Raw genomic sequence first — 14,293 nt, 5'->3', positions numbered from 1 at the left:
CTCCTAATCAAGAGTTTAGGCGACTTTAGACTGCCTGTTTCTCTATGTTAGGCATTGTGCTCAAATTAGCCATCTATTTCAATTAGTTCTAATAAATAGATAACCATGATACTTGTCCACATGTTCTGCACTATTTTTTATTTAATTTTATATTAAAATTCCTTCTGTTATATGGTTATTTGGTTGTTGATTGAATTATTCATCAATTTCTTTGAAAACTTTGGTACCACATGAAATGTATACAATAATATGTACTCAAAATGAGGTGATGAAAGCGCTTATACCATGCAAGTGCTACATAATTAATGCATAAAAGTTGTCTTTTTAGAGAAAAATGGAATTTAGAGGACAAGATAATCGATATTTCCCATTGATGCATTTACTTATTTGGCAAAAAATCCTTTCATGAAGTGGCTTTATTCCTAATATCCTTGGCCGATAGAAAACTGATAATGGATTTTCAGGGATGATTTGATACTAACAAGTAACAAGATGGAAGCAGAGCACTGAACAGTAGAGAAAAGGATCTCCTTTTTCATTTGCACCCCATATATAAGATCATGTCAGTAAAAGAAAAAGGAAGCAAAGGCCCTTAACAAAAGAACTTGAGTTAGTACAGTCAGCTCCCTTGAAATGCTTGTCAGTCCAACCTCACCTATTCAAGCAAAACAAAAAGTTAACCCTCCCTCCACCTGTGCAATGCATCACCCCACCAGTTACTTTGAATTCCCTTTGATCAGCCTTGCCTTTGCACAGATTTTTATCCACATTTTCTTCTGTATGTGAGAGCTCATTCCATGCCGAAAATTGGTGTCTGGAACACTGAGAGGCTTGGTTTTGCAGTTTGATAAGACTGCAAAGATTGTGCAATATTCCAGCTACCATAGCCAGAAGAGCCTTCATAATTATTGTTGACGCTATTATTTAAGACAATTGGTGTAGCGAATGGGAGGGAAGAAGTTGAAGTCTGTTGCTGCTGCTGCTGCTGCTGCTGAACATAACCACCTACATTGAACAACCCATTGTTAATGCTTTCGTTGACTGTAGAATTCCCACCAAAATCCATATTGAAATCGGTGGGACTTTGGAAACCGGATCCATTGTTTGATGGCTGATGAAACAAACTAGGGTTCTTGGCACTGCTTAAGGAAGCGGTACTGTTATTGTATCCGAAAATGCTGGACCAATAATCTGATGGGTCTTGCTTGATGGGAACTGCAAAGCTGAGAGTGGAGCTTGGAGCAGGCTGAGCTGCAAAGGTCACTGCGGATGATGCTGAGGAGTGATCTCGGTCGTCGTCGGTGCTTTTACTATCAGAAGCTGAATCAGAGCAGTTTTTGGTTTTGTTGCCAAGTCCTCCGATGGGAAGATTGCTGTTGACAATGCTTTTGACGTCGTAGCGGCTCATGTCAAAATTCGTCACTGCGTTTAGGCCTCTGAACTTAATTGCCGCAATATCATAGGCCTCAGCTGCTTCTTCTTGGGTGCCTGTAAAACAAATATGTTCACATTTTAATCATTTTTTATAATAAAAAGTGAGAAATAAGACAAAGTAATAGTGGTTAGCAATATTTCCAAACGAATAAAAGAAGAAAAGCTACTCACTAAATGTCCCAAGATAGAGATCTTTGTTGCCTGCAACTCTTCCAATTCTTGCCTGCCACCTACCATGTTGATGATGCCTGAGATATATAAAGTTAAAAGGAATCACAGATTATTTTATGTTCGTTTCAAATACTTTAATCTAACAGACCATATTTAATAATATATATAACGAACCTTGTGACGCCTCTGTAAATGGAGGCACCCCTAGAAAATCCACTACTCTTCCTGAAACATATATAAAATTAACCAAAAGAAAGCTTATGAAAAAATAACCTAAAAGACTATATATAGCGAAGTAGATCAACATCTAAAAGCTAATGCAATATTTGAATAATATGGTATTTACCTTCGAAGAGAAGCAACGAACTCTTGCCTAGTCATGTTCTTCATCTCTTCTAGTTCCTTCTCGTAGGTAGAAATCTAAAGAAAGAGGGAATTTTTTTACTAAGATCGAAGAGAAATGGGATAAATTAAGTGAAAGCCAGATTTTGAGAAACAGTGGTTACCGGAAAGTTTGTAGTGGTGGTCGCACCCCAGTACTTGAGAGCCGCTAGATCATAAGCTCTTGCTGCTTTCTCCTCCTTGTCATAGCCACCTAAAAGAATAAATAATTAAAAAAAAAAGAAAGAAAAACAGAAGTGAGAATCTTCATAATAAGCTGAAGTTGATGACATATCCATGCAAAAGAGAAGAATCTAGTGTTACAGTGACAGAAATCTAACAACAGTACTCCAATCTCAAGTAATTATTAATGATGATCAAGAAAGAATGTTTCAGGTCACAGTTAAAGAAAATGATGATCTTTAATTATAGTACTTAGAAGTGGAAACTCACCCAAATAAACTGAAAAAAACAATGATGAAGAATTTGAGCATCCATGGAAGCAATCATTCGTCATGTACATGCCACATAAAGAGCCAACATAAGCATATTAGAATCTTCAACCATTCATAACACTCATAATAAATGAGCACAAGTAGTTAGGTAAAAAATTTCTAATGCCCGCTCTTGGTATTCAAAGCTGCAGAATAAGATCTTAGCCCTAGAAATGGGCTTTTTCTTTTGTTTATAGGGATGTGCTCCATTAACATTCTTTTTAACTAGCATTTATTCTGGTCACATATTCAATTCAACCACCACCATCCTCAAAGACCACTCATTCAACAGTTGGTCAGTTGTTGATCAGAGACCTAGATCTCAATGGACCCATTTACAACATCAAAAACCCTCAAAATATTTTAAGATAATTAGATGGGAAAATAAAATAAAAACTGTTATTATTACCTTGCCTCCCTTTCCTACTTTGGCCTTCTCTTCTGCAACTATTGTCCCACAAGTGAGCTTCATATCTTCCAGTCCACCTATGCCTAAATGAAACCAAGAGAAAAAAAGAGCATTAATTTCATATTTTAAAGAGAATATATATATTCTTTGGAGGGGAAGGGGGTAAATTACTAGGAGTCTAGGACTATTCTTTGTTCATTTATTTACCTGGTGACACCCCGGTAGATAGAGGTACGTTGGCCAAAAGTATCAAGAGCTCTTCTGGGTGCAGGCTCAGATGCAGGCACCTGCTGCTTCTGCTGCCGTTGTTTGCGAGTGTCCGTTTGTTCAGAGGAAAATCCACGAAGAAAACTAGCAGCTATGGTTTTGAGCTCAGAGTCGTATATCTCCGTGTCAGAGACAGTCACGGGTGTTTCGGTAGCGAAGTGATGATGAGGCAACTGCTGTTGGGGTGCAGCTCCAGCTCCAGTCGTGGTTGAAGAACCACCAAGAAAATCCTCGAGTTTTGGGCCACCATTAAACATGGACAAGTCTGTTGCACCAACGGTGGTACCTGCACCTGCACCTGCATCTTCTTCTGCTGCTGTATCCACAAAAGACCACCTCAATAGTTAATAACACATACATAAACAGTAAAATAACTACTTTTTTCCTTGTTTTTTCCTTTTTAATTGCTTTCAACGCCAAAGAGAAAGTTAAGTTGTAAACTTAAGGACCTGAAGAGTTTGTTGTTGCTGGGGTGGCGATGGTGGTGGAAGTAGTGAAAGCTTCAAAGAGACAAAGGTGAGAAGTAGAGGAAGGCAAGTTGAGATGTTGTTGTTGGCGGTGGTTGGAAAGAGAGAAAGCAAGCCAGTTCTGTGTGGAAGAAGAAGAATCCATGCTCCCCATGTTCATATCCATAGTATCGCCTTGTCTGACGAAGATTTCAAAGGAAGAGAGAGATATAAGTAATAGGTAACTGTTATTTTTTGTCTTTGGAAATAGTGGAACAACTAGTAATAGCAAGAGAAAGAGAGAATCGATGAAACCATGGGAGAGAAAATGAAATGAAGAAAGACTAGCGGACGACGACACAGATATAGAGGTAGCTAAAGAGAGAAAGAGAAGTCGCATGCACGAGCATCGAGGCTCTTTGTTTCTCTAAGGCATAGAGAGCTGAGCTAACAAAATTTAATATTGAATGAAAAAGAATGAGAGATGGAGAGGGATAGGGATAGGGTTTGCAGTCAGAAATGCAAGTGGAAGCATTTCATGGGATGAGTGGGCGGTCTCTCCATTCTTTAGTTTTGACAAAACCACTGTTTAACAAAATTAAGTTTTATTTGCATTTTTTAATAAATAAAGGTAACAATTAATTAAACAAAACTTGCATATAATAAAAATTTAACATGAAATTTAACAAATTCAAGATTTTCTATTATTATAATCACAATCAAATTATTTTTAATATATAGTAAATAGTATATTTATAAATAATTGACCAATAATTTGATGATTTTCAACGTGCATGATAAATGAAGATATATTTTTACGTGATGAAGTTTTTGATTTGCAATTAACAAACTACTATATGAACATTAATAAAAAAATAGAAGAACTAAATAGGAAGCAACGATAATGTAAAAATATGATTTTAATGTCAGTAAAAATTAATGTATATGATTAAAATTTAAAGTTTAAATATTAAATTTTAAATATTTAAATGCAAGCTCTCATAATTTTTTGTTGATAAATAATTTATAAATTTAAAATATTTTAAAAATTCACAAATCTCTTTAAAATTTTTCATAAAAAAAAAAAAGAGAGATAATTGTTTTAATTTAAAAGGATGAAAACAAAGGGAATGTGTAGGAGAGAGGGGAAGCAAGGGGGAGAGAAGGGGAACACGGTGGGAAGGATTTTTATTTTTTGGGGGGGTTAAATTTAGAATAATTACAAATGGTCTCGACGACCGGCGCGTGTCCTTTATTTGTGTCAATCATAAAGCCTTTTGCTTTTTTATTCTTTCTTTCTTCCTTTTTTGACTACTCATGAGTTATGACAGACAGTGTTGGGAGTAAAAGACAACTCGCGCCTCTCGGGGGCTCATTTTGTATCCTCATCACATCATAATTTGGTGGCACTCGATTTTCATCCACGTTGGGTCGGATTCCATTCGAATCAAGTTGATATTTTATATTAATATTTTTTTTATTTAATTTGTTTTGATATTTTGAATTTTTAAATTTTTTAAATTTGATTTAAATTAAAAAAACAAATTTAAAGTATTTAATTTATATAATAATTTTTTAATTTTAAAAAAAATAAAATTTTACATATATGTACTTATATAAATTAATATTTTAATTTTATATATTTTATTTGATTTATATTGAGTTGAGTTTGAATTTTTTTTAATTTTAATTCAAAATTTAAATGAATTTAAAAAATTTTAAGTTTTTATCTAAATTTTAGCGAAACTTGAATAAATTTTTAAATTTAAATGAAAACTGGACTTTTAAATAAGTATATCTACACCGTCATTTCATTTGTTACAAGTCTTTTACTACGCTTTGTAATGGGGGCGTGCAGGAATTAGACTTGTCCACCGGCGCGACTGGGTTTAGCCCTGGACACGAATGTTTGAAATCAATACAAGCTCAATCTTCTTTTGTATTTTATATATATATATATATATATATATATATATATATACACATTGAATAATTGTTTATTCTCAAACAAACACAACGTGATATGGATGTCAAGGTTAGGTTGAAAAAGAAACAAGATCCCATTGCACCCCCCATAATGGCAAGCGCCACTCCGGACGCTTGGGGCACATGTCGTCACTGCTAGTTTTAACGCAAGAAACTGTCTGTAGTCTCATAGTGAGTGCAGAGTCAGGGAGGGACCCCAAACCAACCGCCACAATTAGCCGAAACTGAAGATCAAAGCAATGCCCACATGCAAAACAAACAAAAGAAAGATTAGGTACTATATAATATTATATATATATATATATATATTTATACAATCAGTTCAAGGTTGGCAAATAGCTTGCCAATGACCTTAAAACCCGGTTGAGCCTTGAAAATGCGTCTCCACGACTAAGTAAAAACAAAATTAAACCTGAGCCATTGCATGTGCGTAAAATGCGCATTGGCAGAGACTCCGGCGGTAATGTGTTTTGCATTTGGCTTTGATTCTTATTCAGTAAAAGGTAATACCAATGTAAACTCAAAGACAACATCTAGCTAGTAGCTATACTATAGCCCCACTGTTATAATTAACCACATATATATAAGGAATAAAGAAATGGGTTGTCTTTCTTGATTCATGGCCCTTTTGTCTCCGGTCAAAACTCTTTCATGCTTAAATTAAAATTTATGGTCACTGAAACGAATCATTCCTCACGTTCGCTGCTTATTTTTAATTATTTCTTCATGATCACCTCTCACATGACCTTTTCTATCTTTTTTTTCTATTTTTCCCTTTCATTCTTTTTTCATTTCCATATGTGTTATCATCCACGTTCAAAAAAGTGCAATTTTACCAATGGTCTATCCTCTGATTTGATTCAAAAATTAAACAAAATACTGTAAAATATTTTTTTGAAAGAAAATTCATAAATTCATAAACACTTTAGTCTTTAACATTTGAAAACACACACCAGTTAAGATTGGTTAAGAACTTAATATACTATTTTAAGAATGGAAATGTTGCTTACAGTTTCACCAGCTATGGAACTACTCATCAAAGCAAAGATCATCTAGATCACTATGTTCTATTTATATCAAACCCCAAACCAGTGTCTTTTTATGGCAAAAGCATTGTTTTCTAATATGCATGATACACACTTGCATATATGTATAACCAAAACCAGGGGGTTGGTACTACGAACTAACAAAAGCTTTGGCTCTAATGATTGCCTGGTGTTTCCTGTTACATGGTACATCAAATTCACATACCTCAGGCATCAGTAAATTTGTAGTGATCATCAGTTGTTGTGTAAACAAGCCCCTCTGACGCAAGATAATCTAAAATTTTCCTGTTAAAGCCAAAAGAGTTTGTTTATGGTTACACTCTAATTAGTGTGTGAATAAATGAGAAATTAGTGAAAGAGACAGACCTGATTTTATCCAGTGGAATATTTAGCTCTCGAGCCACAACATCAGAGCTTACCCCAGTCTCAGATGCACTGAAGACAGAAGTGAAACTTAATAATGCTTGTCCAAAACACAAACAATATATAATCCAAATATTTTATGACATAAAGTTCGCAGATTAAAACAAAGAAGAGCAATAAAGTCTATGATTGGAACTACTCTATCCTAAGAATATCCATCAAAATAAACCACAGAACTGCAAATAGTCAAATACAACCCAACTTCTGGCCAAAAAGAAAAAGAAAAAACTTATTCAGAAATTTCCCGGCTTAACAATGTCACCATGATGGGTGAGGATAATTGTACTCACAACTTTGGGACACTTTCTTCCATCCATCATCTAACTTGTCAGCATTATGTTGGATCATTGTTTATTGTTTCTGTACCATGTGTTTGCAAGAGAAAATATGAGTGACCTCAAAAATCTAACTGTCAGTAAGATAAGACTTCCACCGCTAGATTTGTCTTCATCTCTTTAGTATTGTGGTGGCAGTAGAAATGGGTTTTTTGGGTTCATAACAAGAATCTAAAGGCTGAATCAAGCCAAGCCCAAAGCCAGGTCTCAAGCAAATTGATCAAAGGGGGTAGCATTTGAATGGAAAATTTAACTAATTATTTTCTTAAACATGTTCACTTGATTCTAACAACAGTTAATAACACATAATTAGATGTTTCTTTTCCAGGAAAAACGGTATTAGTCTTCACTGCCAATTCTTTTAGCTTTTCAATTCATCAGTTCCTAAAATATATGATGCATGCTTACCGAATGCGTTTTAGGATACATGCATAATGTTTATTACACATGCTAAATAGGCAACTCACAAACTATGACTAAAGAGTATAAAGTCCTCAAATGCCGGACATATTTTCACTCAGACTGTATAAGTACCTTTTCTCATGAGTCATTTGCTTTATTATTTATATTAGAATACCCCAACTAGATAAGTTATACTAGCTCATAAGATAAATGATAAAGTTTTCCCCTTTTAAAGAACACAAATACATATGTAGTATTAGGAGCTTGTACAATACTCCAGATCATTAGAAAGTTCAGTTTAATACAATTCCAAATTCAAGAATGAACTAGAAAAGGGAAAGAAAGCATTAAAAGGTAAACTGAATCAAACAGGCTCACCAAACACACTATTACAATTTAGAGGATATCATAGACAACTCACAGGGATGCTGGCCGACGCAAGTAATTTAAGACAAGTGAATTAACACCGAGGTTCAGTTCATCAGTGTTATACTGGCCAGAAAACTGCAAAAACAAAAATGGATCGAGTTAGAGGACCAACTAAATAAAAAAACTTAGTAAAGTACTCTGCTAGTCCGCTCCTTCACCTGATTTGACAGGTTAGTTTGGTAGCCCTGTACCGGGTAGCCTAGACTTGAATTTGTCACCTGAGGCTGAGTTGTCATGCCTCCCTGCAGCATAAATACAAAGTTAAGATAAAGCAATGCAGTTCCTACCAACAAAAATATAAAAATTTACATCCAAATATGCAGGAATGCCATTTTATAAAACTAGAGTATCAACTCTTACCTGCATCTTTGTGTTGTACAAATGAACATATATACACTCAATGAAGTGGTATGCAATCTCATTAAAATCAGTAACAGGCCTGAAAGCCATAGCAAAGTTCAAAGTTAGAACTCAAATACAACATCCAAATAAATTGACATGGACATGCGTTTTGAACATGACCAAAGCATAGCCAAATAACAAACTCCAATAGGAAATTCCATTCTTCTCAAAATATGGGACTTTAAACTAAATTTAGATATCTGTAATTCCATCATGGATAACTATCTTATCCATGGGCTTGATACTAAAATAAACCTAATTTGGATTGATTTTCCTAAAATTGTCCTAAAATGATTCTAAAAGCCATCCAATATCATGAAAACCATTAATAAAGTCTACTCTAACCACCAAAGTCTAAACCAGCAGCAAATAAAATATCGAACTTCAGAAGAGTAGCTTATGTAAAATCACACCTGATTGAGAGAAATAGAAGTGCAAAAACATAGTCTGCACTTAGCATACTGACACAAAGAACCAAGCATTTAGACCAGGACATTACGTGGTTTGCTTAAGTATTAATGTTATGTAAGGTTGATTTTGTTCCAATCAAAACCAGGTCAAAAATGTTTCGTAGAATCAATACAAATGTCCCAAAACATCTTGTTAGAGTTAACACTCAAGCTTATACCACCTCATTTGCAGAACAATCTGGGAACTCAATGAGCTTTGTTGCAGTATCATTTAGAGAACTAAAAATAAAACATAACAAACTGCAGAAGGCTAAAAGAGAATATACCATCAGCTCTAGCAGCAATATCTAGTTGTGATTGTCTACTAGGCTTGGATCTGACTCCAAAGAAATCAAATGCCCTCATTGTCCAAAGAACCCCCCATCACCTCTCATACCTCTGGACTCTAACCATCCCACCCACTCATCCTCTTCCCTTAAAAGGAAGCTCAACATTACACATAACTCTGATTATTCATATCTTCATTCATCAAAGCCCTATCATAAGAGAAATTATAATGCTAACAAAAATGTCCAAGTAATGAACTACAAGAAAACACTTTTGTTCTTTTGATAAATATGCCAAGTAAGATTCATTTTCTGCAAAGATCACTTAATAAATTTATCTATCTGAAAGAATGAGACGTAAATGCTCCAAAAAAAGAGTTCAACAAAGTTCCCAAAGACCTTTCTTCTTCCACATTACGAAAATATGTAAAAAAAAAAGAAACATAACATAGAAAAATATATATAGAATTTGAATTTATACCGAATGGAAAAGGTGTGTACAGTCCTTCTACTTTGGATGCTTTTTAACTGGCCATAGACACGAACATACATTCCAACCCTGAGATGGAACAAAACACTTGAATATCATGTCACATAAAAACCCTTAATGTGTTTCCAAATTAAGTCATTTGGGAAAAAACCCTAAAATGCCAGCAAAGGTATAATGAGTTTTAATTTGCACACATTATTACTTTCAAAGATTTCATTTGCTTTGCCCTCACATAAACAACACAAAATTTCAGTAGTCCACACACTGGCAACACACAGCTTTGTTGTATTTTTGTTTTCTTTGAACAATTAAAGCAATTAGACAAAATGGGTCAAAAGCCCTAGAACTAAAATTCAATAATCATCCAAGTCTTTATCCCTTTTTCTTTTTTTTTTTTGCGATCAATTAAACCCTCAAACATCTATTTTCATCAATTGAGCCCTTGTTAGAGAAAAAATGGTTAACTATTTCCATCCAATAAAGGGCTTAATTGAGTGAAAATAAATGGATAAGGATTCAAGTGGATGAAAATAGATGTTAAAGGGTTCAATTGATTTGAAATAGAAGATCAAGATCTAATTGATTGCAATAAAATACCAGGAGCTTAAATGATTATTGAATTTTTGTTTAAGGCCTTTTTCGACCCTTATGTCAAGTAATTAAACATATGCCTCAATTTAAGATAACATAAACTTATTAGAGTAGTGAGAGGGAAAACTTACAAGATCGCATCTACTTCAACTGAATCTACATGTTCATGAATCCTAAACAATTAAGAAAAAAAATTTAGTGGCACAGAATCAAGCTATCAAACAACAAAATGTTCTAAAACTAAAATTTAAAAGAACAAATAAAAACAAGAGAGATAATTGACCATTTGGTGCATTCAACCCATCCTGTGCCATCATCAACTCTGAAAGTGCAATCTGAAACAGCATTGTCTATCTTGGATACCCTCCCCACTAGCACAATCTAAAAAGAAAAAACCAAAATTTCCAAATTCAAAGCCCATTTATAAAAAATACATATCTATTATTTGTGAAAAATTTTTTAAAAAATAACGCAATCAAAGCCTACATTGTTGACATCAACACCATCAATGGAAATACCAGATTCTCCACCTCTTGAGAGATCCTTTAACTGCTTTACTGTAAGTGGAATCAAGCACCTCGCACCACTATTCTGAAATTTTCAAAAAAAAAAACAAAAGAACCTTTTGTTTAGACAAAAAACGCATTTTAACACAAAAGTAAACAATGATTTTAAAAATTAGAAAGAAATGTAATTTTGATATTAAATTCATCAAAAATAAAAAAAAATTACTTTGATTTTATTTTTATTATTTACTTTTATTTTGTAGCAAATTTTCTTTTAAGAGCAAAAAAGTAAATAGAAGAGAAAAAGTAACTAAAACAAATTTTAAAAAAAAAGGGCCTAAATTAAAATGAAAATATTAAAAAAAAAACAACTTCGGCAAATTCTTAGCATCAACAAGAACTTAATAGCCATTTATTTTTACTACGAAACAAATAACCAAAAGCAAGAACAAGAAAATGGCAAACCTCAAAAGGATTAACTTCTTCAACACACACAACAGCTATTATTAAAAAAAAAAAAAAAAAAAACTAAATTTAAAAATAAAAAGAAAAAAGATGGGCTATATATACTTTCGAGGAAGAGGAGGGACGACCAGGGGCGGTCTGGGTAGCCTGAGAAGGCATGAATCCGCCTCCGGAAAAGGCCGCGTTTCCATCGAATTCGTTCGCCTGCATGAAGCCTTTTTCTTTTCTTTTTTTTCTAATACTGGGATAATTTATTAGAATTTTGGAGATTTTTTTACTTAACAACACTTTGCGGTTCTGAAAAGTGGGGTTCCCGCCGTACTGTCCTTTTATTTCCCTCTACTTTTAACCATTTTTTTAAAATTAAATAAAGTCCCCCATTAAAATCAAAATTAAAGAATTTCCCGTTGTATTTTATACGTACTTCAATAATATACATGCAATATTTTACTTTGATTCCACAATTTGAAATAGCACGCAATATCTCACTCTATCACACTAATGAAACTACTAATTTATATTTTATTAATTTAATTATTGGATTTTATTCTTTATTTTGTATATCAAGTCAAATTTCAAGTTAATTAAAAATATTACTTTTATTCTATAATAATAAAAATTGTTTATACGTAAAAATTATAAATATTAAATTTTAGATTTCAAATTTATTAAATTTTATCTTTTAAAATAATTAATCTGAAAATTCAATACTTTATGAGGTATTATGACATTGAAATTAGTACAAATGATAAATAGATAAGATCTTGATGTATAAACATTTGAATTCGAGTTTTTTTTTATCATTTTTAATAAATAAATTATTTGTAAATTTAAAAAATTCACTGATAAAAATTTAATAAATCTATAAATTTCAATTGAATTAAAGCTTTGCCTCAACCTTCAAGATGAGTAGCAACTCCTAATTCTAAACCTTTTCAGACCCAACAAAAAAAAAAGGAAAATGTCCTTCACGGCCTTAAGCTTTAGTCATTTTCTTGCCTTGAGTACGATGCTTCTTCCTACATTTGTTCCAAAAGCAAGACATTACGCAAAGCTTGGCCTATCGAAGGTTTGGTTCTGCATTGCCGGAGGTTGATTGATTGGTGGGACAATCTAAGTTTGAGGATGTTTGCGAGTTCCAGGCTGCATTTTCCAATCAAAAGGAACCGACACATCTAATGTTGTGTACTATTTATGGATTATGTTACAATTACAACTTAAAAACAGAACATACATTTCCAGCCTGATAGTTTTATGAAAAGAGCATACGTACGATAATCAAAGTCGCCTTGACCTTGACACACGAACAAGAATAGAAGAAAAATTCAAGGGAGTGCAACCGTAATGCCTCTCAAGCGATGAGTCGCTGGACGGACTTAGTAACCTTGATGATCGAAAAGAAACGCCATTTGAGAAAGAGAATGATGAAGAGCTTGAAATGCGCGGCGACAACGCCATAAATTCACCATCGTTATAGCTGCAAATCTCATGGTTTTTTCGACCCTGCTGCTTGATCATGCTTCTTGTTTCCACGGTTTTTTTTTTATTTTTTTGGTTTTCCATTGTTTCCAAAACTTGAACGTCCTTAGTTTCATTGAAGAAGGCTTAGGCTCTTTGATGTTACTACATGGTTTAGGTGAACAAAGGCTAAGCGCAGCCGGTGGGGGGACTACTACTTGGTGGGAGGATATCTTCCTTTTGAGGTTCTTCCTTTGGTGTCCTTGGCTGCATTTCCAAATTAAAGGGTATCCGTTCAGAGCTCCGGTAGTAATATATCCTAGAAGAACAACCAACAGAAGAATTTCTTGAGATGATTCTATTGAAGAACAATTCCTCACCTTGAATCACCGATACTCCTTTTGCCACACCTCTACGACCATCGTTATCCATTATTTGCAAGTAATTCTATGATTGTTGGAGGAAAGTAGAAAATGTATAATTTCTCAGCACTATTTGGAAGACTGAAACAATATAAAAGTTTTAAGAGATGAGGCTACAAGTTCATAAATATATATTTAATTATTAGATAAAACTAATTTTTATAATATAAAATTATGTAAAAAAAAAACTTGAATTAAAAACTAAAATTAATCTATTAAAATCATAATAAAAGAAAAACAAAAAGATTATATTATGTATAAATCATTAAAAAAGTAAAAAAATATATATATATTTTTTAATTTATTATAATGAATACTAGTTTGAAAAAATAAAAATTTATAATATAAAATAATTACAATTTCAAAAGAAAAATAAATTTTTAATTCACATATTAAATTGATAATATTGATTATTATTAATTTTATACGTCACTTGATCTCGTTAATAAAAATTTATCACCCCTTTAAATGAAAATTAAATCACTTTTACAAGCAATAATCTAATCACTTGTTTACTAAACATGATAATTTAATAATCATATATAGATTCCCATAATCTTTAAAGTGATCATCTTATACTAAACACAACTTTAAATAAATCATAGCTTAATTGTAAAGTGGAACTTGGAATTAAGTTACCAAAATGAAATTGCAATTTTTTTTTCCACCTAAAGAAATACTTTTAAAAACAATTTGATTGGGTTATATACACACGAGAAAGATCAATTTACACAGTCTAAAACTTTTTTAATTTTTTATTTTAATATATCCAAATGATGATATTAAATTATTTTTTCTTATTTTTACTTTTTTTTATCGCTTGGATAAAGTCAAAATTTTAAAAAAACTTATTCTATGTAAATTAACCCCTTCTCTCTCTCTCTCTCTCTCTCTCTCTCTCTATATATATATATATATATATATATATATATATATATTGTTGATTCCAAGTTGTCCAATCGAATATCCTGATAACACCACTTCTTGGTCATGCATTGCT

General features: G+C 32.8%; 2 protein-coding genes and 1 pseudogene across 4 annotated transcripts; all 3 read right to left on the bottom strand.

Annotated features, from left to right (window-relative positions):
* Positions 1–347: 347 nt before the first annotated feature.
* Positions 348–4,112, bottom strand: LOC111304271 (AP2-like ethylene-responsive transcription factor AIL5). The gene is made up of 9 exons (XM_022900810.2): positions 3,606–4,112; positions 3,097–3,472; positions 2,890–2,972; positions 2,440–2,448; positions 2,112–2,200; positions 1,952–2,025; positions 1,780–1,830; positions 1,606–1,682; positions 348–1,488 (listed from the first exon to the last, which is right to left on the bottom strand). The coding sequence occupies exons 1-9, from the start codon at positions 4,000–4,002 to the stop codon at positions 791–793; spliced, it is 1,854 nt and encodes a 617-aa protein (XP_022756545.1). The 5' UTR covers positions 4,003–4,112; the 3' UTR covers positions 348–790.
* A 1,560-nt stretch (positions 4,113–5,672) lies between these two features.
* On the bottom strand, positions 5,673–11,707 carry LOC111304270 (replication protein A 32 kDa subunit B-like). Of its 3 annotated transcripts, none has more exons than XM_022900808.2 (11): positions 11,519–11,707; positions 10,929–11,033; positions 10,726–10,823; positions 10,574–10,615; positions 9,843–9,920; positions 8,584–8,662; positions 8,382–8,465; positions 8,216–8,298; positions 7,001–7,069; positions 6,840–6,919; positions 5,673–5,812 (listed from the first exon to the last, which is right to left on the bottom strand). In XM_022900808.2, the coding sequence occupies exons 1-10, from the start codon at positions 11,621–11,623 to the stop codon at positions 6,841–6,843; spliced, it is 822 nt and encodes a 273-aa protein (XP_022756543.2). In that variant the 5' UTR covers positions 11,624–11,707; the 3' UTR covers positions 5,673–5,812; position 6,840. The 3 variants fall into 3 exon arrangements, with proteins under 3 accessions (XP_022756543.2, XP_089598462.1, XP_089598461.1); XM_089742336.1 differs by having other exon boundaries at positions 11,542–11,704; XM_089742335.1 differs by lacking the exon at positions 5,673–5,812 and having other exon boundaries at positions 6,549–6,919.
* A 668-nt stretch (positions 11,708–12,375) lies between these two features.
* On the bottom strand, positions 12,376–13,317 carry LOC149515477 (uncharacterized; annotated as a pseudogene).
* Between the last annotated feature and the right edge of the window lie 976 nt (positions 13,318–14,293).

Source organism: Durio zibethinus, chromosome 13, assembly GCF_047325235.1.
Source record: "Durio zibethinus cultivar Kanyao isolate XHJ-2024 chromosome 13, ASM4732523v1, whole genome shotgun sequence".
Classification (NCBI taxonomy): domain Eukaryota; kingdom Viridiplantae; phylum Streptophyta; class Magnoliopsida; order Malvales; family Malvaceae; genus Durio; species Durio zibethinus.
This window is presented reverse-complemented; position numbering and strand designations above follow the sequence as displayed.